Source organism: Pterocles gutturalis, unplaced genomic scaffold (genome assembly GCF_000699245.1).
Source record: "Pterocles gutturalis isolate BGI_N339 unplaced genomic scaffold, ASM69924v1 scaffold23705, whole genome shotgun sequence".
In the NCBI taxonomy this organism is placed as follows: domain Eukaryota; kingdom Metazoa; phylum Chordata; class Aves; order Pterocliformes; family Pteroclidae; genus Pterocles; species Pterocles gutturalis.
Window position 1 is genome coordinate 4,502 of NW_010141463.1, and position 9,133 is coordinate 13,634.

Sequence of the window (9,133 nt, forward strand, 5' to 3'; positions counted from 1 at the left end):
GTCTCTCAGCGACCTGATGTTTTGTGCTGGATGCCATCATCCAGTAGCTTTATAAAAGAACTTAAAGGTCCTTCCAAGGCCCCTATAGGGTGGTGCCAGCCTGTGACATCACACAGGGGCCAGCACGGGCAGTGCCCACTCGCCCCAGCACCCCAGGCAGCCACCATGGGGCCCGGGCAAGCCACCTGCCACCTGGCATGATGCACATCAGCACCAGCTCATGCAGCTCCCCCCAGCCCGCCCACCATGGATGATGCTGTGGTGCTTAGAAAGAAAGGCTACAGCCTGAGCAACACGCTGGGAGAAGGTTCTTACGGCAAAGTGAAGTGTGCCTTCTGCAACCGGTTGAACTGCTACGTGGCTGTCAAGATCATAGACAAGAAGAAAACTCCCCAGGACTTCCTGCAAAGATTTCTCCCCAGGGAAATAGATGCTTTAAGACATTTGCACCACCCATCAATCATCAAAACCTATGAGATTTTTGAGACATCAGCTGGGAAAGTGTACATCGTGATGGAGCTGGGGGAAAAGGGAGACCTCCTGGACTACATCAAGATCACAGGAGCTATGAAAGAGGACGTTGCTCGCATCAAGTTTCAGCAGCTGGCTTCTGCCATCAAGCATTGCCACGACTTGGACTTCGCTCACAGGGACCTGAAATGTGAGAACATCCTTCTCGATGCAGATCTCAACATCAAGCTGTCAGACTTTGGCTTTTCCAAATGCTTGTCTCGGGATGAAAACGGAAAAACTATTCTCAGCAAAACCTTCTGCGGGTCTGCTGCGTACGCAGCCCCTGAAGTGCTACAGGGCATTCCCTCTGACCCCAGGATTTCTGACATATGGAGCCTGGGTGTCATCCTGTATACAATGGTCTATGCTTTAATGCCATTTGATGATTCCAACATCAGGAAAATGATCGGTATTCAGAAACAACAAAAGATTCCCTTCCCCCACTCAAAACACCTGACTGCAGAGTGCAAAGACCTCATTTCCCACTTGCTCCAGCCCAACATGTCTCAGAGGCTGTGCATAGATGAAGTTTTGCAACACTCGTGGCTGCAGACTCCAAAATCCACAATCCCTTCCCCTCTGCCAGCTGCAGAAGAGGGTGAGTGTTCCCAAAACCTGGAGGAAGGCAAGCCTGAACACAAGCAGCAAGCCAAATCTCATTCTGAAGAAGGGGAAGGAGAGGAGGATGGCTGGTTTTAACAATATCACAAAGCTGGTCTAACTTGTGAACTGCTGGTTTGCAACTTCTCCGGACCCTTTCAGCAGAATTCACACGTGCATCAACCACATTTTGGACTCAGTAAGTAACAGGGCAGGTTATTTCAAAGTGTGAACTGATGTCCGAAGCTGCATGCATACTGTTTTCATAACGTACCACCTCTCTTGACAGGTCCACTGTACAGTTAAGAGCATCAGTTTAAACTCCACTTAAATTAAAGAGAAGCCCTCTAAAATTCTGGGTTATGTCTCAATATATATACATGGTTGTATCCCCTCTTCTGTAAAGCACAAAACCAAAGCAAGTTTGACAAGCTGGAAGAAGGTCCAGTTCAAACTTTTAGGAAGGCTTACCACATTTTATAAATAGACATATCTGTACAGAAACGCATTTAAATGTATAGCCATCTTAAAAAGAGAAATATATCTTTAAGAAATTATCGCTGTTTTCCAATAGTCCAGAATCTTCTCTGCCATTGCAGGAAGCATCCTTTTGCTACAGCAGCCCTGTGCATCCCACCCAAGCAGTTCAAAGGGAAGTTATACCACAGAAGGAGATACTCTGCTTCCAAAAAAGCACATCACAGGCTACTTTCGCTATATAGTCCAGATTATCTCTGGTCCCAGATCTTGTAACCACTGGCTTCCATTCTGGCCGCTGTATCTAGACACCCCGCAATACTGATGGCTCTCAACACCCAGTTTGCAGACAGCTGAGCACAGCCAGTTCACTGTCACCTTGCTGGTGATGGAATGTTCAGAAGAAATCAGACACCTTCCTTCTTTTAGGAAGCTGCAGTAAATTGTCCGTGATCGACGTAGTATCCTGAGATACCGGTGTCTGAGATACTGTCCTGGACTGTGGGGTATTTGTGGGTGTATGCAGCCCACCAGCTGGAGTCTTGTAGCCAGGAGTTCCTGTGTGGGCTGGGGAAGGTGTATAGCTGGCTCGCAGGGCTTTGTCCGTATATTTACTTGCAGTCCTGTTTACTAGTCTTTGCAAAGCTGGTGACATTGCTGGGCTTAGTCCTTTCGGAGTGAGGCTGGAACAGAATAAACAGGTTTAAACAATTTTACAGTAAAAAAACTGCCATTTATTAGGAAGAGCATCGATGCTTCCACAGGTGAGCTCAATGTCCTCTCCCCCCCACAGACAGACCCACTGGCGGCAGCAGTCATTCTGCCTGCAGGTAAATACAGCCTGTCTCTCTAGAGACAAGTGACAGAGAAACATCTGACATCCCTCTCAAACCTGAGTGGCACTGCCTGCCTTTTCCTCTGAGCCTGTTCCATCCTTCCTGTGACCCAGCCAGGCAAGCCTTACCATGTCTCCTCTCTGAAATGAGGCAAGACACCGATCTAGAGGTGTTGCTGGGTGGCTGTAGGGCAGAACAGTATTGCTGGCAACAGGGAGCATCAGGGACTGCCACCAGCCACCTTCCCTCAGGAATTAAGTTTCTTAATTTCTAAAAACTTTTAGTTTGACTGTACCTCTTCCTGCTTCTAGTACCCTTATCATTCCTCCCTTTCTACATGCGCTGATTTAAACCCCATCAGAAAATACCCATCCCCGGTTCTGATGACAGAAATCTCACCTGGCCAAGTTCTCTGTCACTTTTCGAAGTGCCTCCTGCTTCTTTGCTCGGTTTTTAGCTGCCACTTCATTGGCCATCTTGAGTCCTAGCCTCTCACGGCGCCCAGGCTCCAGGATCTATAAATGCATCACACAGTTCACTCACCAAGACACTCGTATGAATGCCGCATAAATGAATCAAAGCACCTTCACAGCTGGATTCCAGCCTCCAGGGATCTAAACCGGGGAGAAGCGGGGTCAGCCCACACCTCTCTGCTGCTATATAAAAGCCAGAGAGGACACAGTGAGACCTTCAACCTGCCTTAGCAAGTAACAGAAATGGTAAAACCAGTTCAGTCAAGGAAGCAGCCATTACCTCTGGCATTTCCTCCTGCTGTCTCTCCTAGACAATGTCACCTGTGTCTTGCCTAGCCTGGCCTGTAGCCAGCCAGCTCTCAGGCAAACACAGACATTGCTAAACAGCAGGAGAACCAGTCGAGGCTTTGGAGTCTGGCAAAACAGAGGCACATACAGCAAATTACAGCTTTCTTAAACTAAGAGTCTCAGACAGCTCACATTCAAAGACACCAGCGGGAGACAGAAGGCATGCAGGGCCAGGTGCCATTAGCAAAGCCAGAGTGCCTTTTCTGCTCTCAAGTGACACACCTGCCTCGGGCTGTGACAGCCAGGAGACCAAGACAGAGGGAAATCCTACAATTTCTACCCATTCATACATTAAAATTAGAGAAATCAGGTGTCTCTTCAGCTTTCTCTGAAAGCCTCTCTGAGCCCATCATCAAATACTGAGCCTCACTCTCCTGCCAACAGTGCTTGTTCCACCTCTGGTATCTGCACCAAGCAGCTTTCATGTGGAGCCATGTCTACCTCCACCCTCCAAGTAGAACCTCGATTATTAGTCTCAAGGACTGGGAACACAGCCCAGAGATGTGTCACACTTCCACAACAATGTCAATCTATTAGTTACTCACTTGCCTTTCCCTTCTTAGTCCTTTCCCCCCAAAAAGAATGACATGCTGACTGACATGAAATACCTTAAAGGCTGGTCCGGGTGTTCTGTCCACATATGGTGTTTCTGACCCTTCTAGACGCAAAGGGGTGCTTTCAATTTCACCCCATGTCATAAAAGGAGACTCATTCACACCTAAAAACAAATTTTAAGTCATGTTCATGGAAGACATTTGAGTATTTGTTCACCACAAAAAAATCCAGAGAAGCAAATTATGAAATGCAGCAAATCCATCAACACACAAAGGAGCCCCTCCATGGCAGAGGAAGTCACAGCCCATGTTGAACAGCAACATGTGGGTCCCATTAGAAGGACATGACCTTAAACTCACAGGATTGCCTGTGGCTGTGTCACCCTCTAGGTTACAACACTCAAGCACTGTCTTTTCCATGTGTTTATTTTTCCATTTAGTGAGCTTTTGCTTAGTGACACTTTCATTTTTTCCTCTACGGTACTCATCTTCCCCTCTGCTATTTATGAAAACTCCTTCAGCACAGGGAACTAGTTAAAAGCAGGGAAACAGGCAGAGGACTTAAGATACGTGTGAGGCTAGCCTGTACCAAACAGTGACTGCACCTTGCCTAACAACTACAACTGCACAATAGATTCTAAGAGCCCGATTAAGTCACCGGCTAGAAAATCCTGCTGTCCAGGGTTTGGAAAAGGCATTTACAACGGAGAGAGGAGGTGAGCTTCAAATGCCACCTACAGGCTTTCTGAAGGAAAAGCCTCAGTATGTTCAGCTTTTAGTATAATGAAAAAAGACAGGGAAAAGTAAGGGTTGGTGAAGAACAGCTAAAAATTCAGGTACCACATTTCAACTGGAAAAAAAATAATCAGTTGGTTGTAACTGAAAGTATCCTGCGGCTAACATATCTGAACAAAAGAAATCTATAATACACAAGTGTGTTCAAAGGAAGAACCCAGAAAGCAGCAGACCTGGAGGAAAACAGTAAGTTAGACTGTGAAAGAAGTGAGATGTGTCACATCCCTATGAGCCAGGCTGAACCATCACTCAGGAAACACACTGACATGAATGCTTCTCATTTTGAAAAATGAGCAACTGAACCCATTGGAAGGTTAATGTTTGTGAAACGTTTGAATCCTTATCTTCAAGCGTCGAGAGGCATCACCCAGGGACAAAACAAGCAGCCACAGCACCCCAGGTGCCCAGGAAGGCTCACTGCCCTCCTGATGATTCCTAAGCAATGGCATGACAGCTTGCTCAGAGCTTCTCGGGTACAGCATGGCTTCTCTTGCCAGTGTATTGGACTAGGATTTAAGCACTGCAGCGAGCTGGCATACACAGTACATAAGAGTCACCAGCTCATGAGACATATACAGATAGAAGGCTTACCTCCTTGTCTTAACCAGCAATGATACCCCAGTGTTGAACAGAGCATGAAAATAAGTACAGTAGCAGCCCTCTTACATCAGAAAAAAGTAAGAAAACCTTCTTACCAGGGGCAGGAGAGGGGGTAGCCACATATCCATATCCATTCACTTTTGGAGACTCTTGGGGTATCAGTTCTTTCCCATCTGGTCCCACTTTGCCCTGTTTGTACTGAAACGAACAAGACAATGCCGTTCAGGTGGAGAAAGGTGTGAGTCAGCTGCATCTAACACACGCAGTTCTCCTGGTTGATGAACAACACCAGAGGGCAGAGTCTAATAAGGTTTTAGTCAGAAGAAGAAAAAATATCCAACCTGGGCATTGAGGGCTGCAGCTTGCTGGAGCTGCGATTTGCTCACGGCTTGGCTGAAAGGGTCCTTCACAAAACGGGTGTTTCGATGGACAACTTCCCTGGGCTTCTTAAATACGTCCTCCTCATCAGGTACACCTTGAAAAGCAAAACGTCTTTTAGGAAATGGCTCAGGCAACACCAGGCAGTGCGCTCTAAAGTTCCCAACCAACATGACACTTGCCACACATTCCTACACAACACAGAATCCATCAGCAATTGCAGTGTGTATCTCTAGCAATTTAAAACAAAATTTGCACTAGATATATGCTTTGTAACACTTGAAATCTATAAATTAAGATCAGTTGGTTTTTTTTTAAGAAAATGGTCAACAAGACTTCATTTTCCCTGCTTCTCTGGTTTGTACAATGAGCTTCTCAGTGACAAACAAAACACAGTCAGACTTGGCAATCAGAGGCAAAGGAGCAAGGTCCAAAGAAAGAAAAGGGAGGTGAGAGGGGAAATAAATAAAAAATAACCAACTTTAAAACAACTTTACATATCTGAGCTTCACAAAAGAAAGAGTGCAGTACTACCAGTGAGAGCTGCTCAGTCATCTGTACAAGTGCTGTAAGCATTCTTTGGAGTCAACCTGCCTAGAACCAATGTCCCTCCGAAGAAACCCCTGTGCCTCACCTGTCGGATAATACATGAGGGTGTTTCGAGCTGTGTACTCCCAGGTCTCCAGCCCGGCTTTCACATTCTCCAGAGCTTGCTGCTCTGCTGAAGGAAGTGCCAGGTTCTCATTTCGTCGCTGAAAGGGTGATGGAAAAAAAAATTAAAAAATCAAGTCTAAAACTGACGACTCCTGCAATCTTTTAATCAAGCATAAACAACCTGCAGAGCTCAATCACAAGCTCAGCTACCTGGCCTGGCACACTTTGCATCTGGCATGGCACAAGCACTCTCCCTCTCTCTGGTAAGTGGCATTTGAGAAACCGTCCTGCTTCCACATGAGCTTGCAAACAACTTCATAAAACATTCTGCTATAAAATCAAGTGAGAACTAAATAACGTCTCAAAGATGATTACTTAATTTATTACATCTTGTGACAACACTTGTGATGGTTCAAACTTTTTCCTGTTTTTTCTCTACCTACTAATCAAAACTCAAATGAAGCATTCATTGCTAAATAAGGGAAGAGCAACATATGACACATCTAATACAAATGCAGTCTACAAGGCTTTGACATGAGCTGTCACAGGACCCATGAAAGCCAGGCTTAGCTCAGATTTCAATGTGATCACCCCATGCACCTACTATTCAAAATTGAGACCTTTCTATTCTTATTCAATAAAATGGGTCATTCAAGAGTCTAATGGAACAGCCCCACGCTCAGAGCCAATGAATTCTCATCCGTATTTATAGCAGGATTCAAAAACAGAAGGTAAGATAATATTCCATTTAATCAAACAAGAAAGAAATACAGTAAAATGGTATTTCCCTGCTGTCTCACTTTGTAAGAGCAGAGACACAGCCGAGCCATCTCCCTACCTGGGCATACTCCTCTTCTGCACTGTACAGCCAGGCATGCTTCACTTTCTCCTTCTCTTTGGCCACTTCCATGATCTGTTCAAACGAAGCATTATCTTCACTCGTGTGTTTTGCTAAGAAGCTGTCCAGACTGGGAAGTGCATCTTTATCATCTTTTTCTGCTTCTCCTAACAAGAGAAAGGAAAAAGCCTGAGAAAGGTTAATAACTCCCTTTCTACAAGAGCACTATACATAAGTCTTAATCCCTTCTGACAGCAAGACTTCAGCAGAGCCACTAATAATTAACATGAAGCTTGGTGAAAAAAAAAAAAATACACACATAGTACAATAATAAACTATTTTTTGGAAGACATATAATCAACTTTCACATAAAACCTTTTGTAGCATTTATAGCTATTTGTGTTAAAGGGAAAATGCAAAAGTGGCCAGCTGCTAGCAGCCATTTTTAATATACTATATGAATAGCTCTGTCCCTACAATCTTTGCTTACTTACAGAATTAATTTCAGGTGACAAAGGAAAAATTTACTGCCTTTGAAGAGATCCACTGAGTTAAGAATTTACACAGCTATAAAGAGACCCAAAATTGAGAATTCACACACAAGATGTGAAATATTACATCAAGTTCAACTTCATAGTGATCATTTTCACCTACCAGAAAGGAAACTGCTTAAATGTCTGCTAAATACCCAAAACCCTTACAGGAGACAGAGCTCACAAAAGTATTTTCCTGCTGCTGAAGAATTCAGCTAGAGAAACATCATTCTCCTACCTTCCTCTGCAGCTTTGATGCCAGATTTGGATTTATTCCTCAGTGGAAGACCACCTGGATGCACTTCTGGGGTTTCAAACGTGGCTGGAGTAACATCTGTGACAGGAAAAAAAAAAAAAGCTCACATGGTTACTAGAGCATGGAACAGGACACTTGCTGTGATACCTTCTACCACAGTAAGGGTCATGTGCCAAACCAGTCACAGAAGACATATCAAGAAAACAACAATTTAATTAAAACGTTGTGAAAAGACTCCAAAATATTTGACTAAATTCTGTCCCAACCACTGAAGAAGTTTTTGCTCTCATCTGAGACATTATTTTTCTTCTGCTGGGAAAAATTCACAGAAGAGCCACAGCCCAGTGTCTCTGCCACCCTATCTACAGCTTTAGCTACCAGAAGCAAGCAGCAGCACAACCACCTTAACCTAGGCCAGGGCCAGCACCTGCAGCAGGGGAGGAAGGGAAACCGCTTAGTGACACCTGCCCTTGGCCACAAGAAAGCTGGTTACCTAAACCCCACTGCGAGAGCTCAGCCAGGGACTGGCTTCAGTACAAGAAACACCTGAAGTGAAAACAAACATACAGCAGGGCACTGGATGCCTGCTGTGTGAACCTCTGATAATCACGAGCTTCCAACACCTTTCTGTCCACAACATACGAAAATCTGCAACAAGAACCCCTAAAACTCTAATAAGGATTGAAAACATAGCTTAGAGTTTCTTACAGTACAATATTGCACATTAGAGCACGTAACGTTCAGTGGGGAGCAGGAACTTGGCAAAAGTTCCTATGCCTACTCCACAGTCATTTTTTACAAAACCATTCCCTCAAGAAGGAGTTATTAGACACCCATCAAAGAGAAATTCAGCATCAGCTATTGACCCCTGCCCAACCTGCTATACTAATTCCCATGCAATGTCAATCTTTAATCTTTCAGGCAAGCACTGCCTGCACAAAGTTAGACAAACCAGAGCAGTAATACTAGATACAAAACCCAAGACCCCAGTGAGGCAGTTCTTACAGGGTGCAGGTGTGTCTCTTGATGATTTGCTCACGGAGGAGCCAAACTTGATAGCAATTTGTCTCATTTTCTCCAAGTCACCATTTTCTTCAGCCTCCAGATATTCCCTCTGCGCTCGCAACTTCTCCACATCAGGGAAGAAGTCTCGCTGGATGATTTTCTCTAAACTCTGCAAACAGAGAGACACCTGCAAGGCCGAGCCGGGATACCTCAGAGCGCCGGCTCAGCTTGGGGCCAGCCGCCCACAGCGCACGGGAAGGATGGGCAGCACCC

The 9,133-nt window shown here is 45.1% G+C and overlaps 2 protein-coding genes across 2 annotated transcripts; one reads left to right on the forward strand and one right to left on the reverse strand.

Moving 5' to 3' along the window:
• The first annotated feature begins 246 nt into the window (after positions 1-246).
• On the forward strand, positions 247-1,212 carry TSSK2 (testis-specific serine kinase 2). The gene has a single exon (XM_010084049.1). It carries the CDS (start codon positions 247-249, stop codon positions 1,210-1,212), a length of 966 nt encoding a protein of 321 aa, XP_010082351.1.
• A 483-nt stretch (positions 1,213-1,695) lies between these two features.
• DGCR14 (DiGeorge syndrome critical region gene 14) lies at positions 1,696-9,029 on the reverse strand (the record flags this gene model as incomplete). The annotated part of the gene is made up of 9 exons (XM_010084048.1): positions 1,696-2,273; positions 2,826-2,941; positions 3,856-3,965; positions 5,292-5,394; positions 5,538-5,671; positions 6,209-6,326; positions 7,067-7,233; positions 7,838-7,933; positions 8,861-9,029. Coding segments are annotated over 9 exons (1,299 nt in total), but the record flags the coding sequence as incomplete, so codon positions are not given.
• Positions 9,030-9,133: the final 104 nt, after the last annotated feature.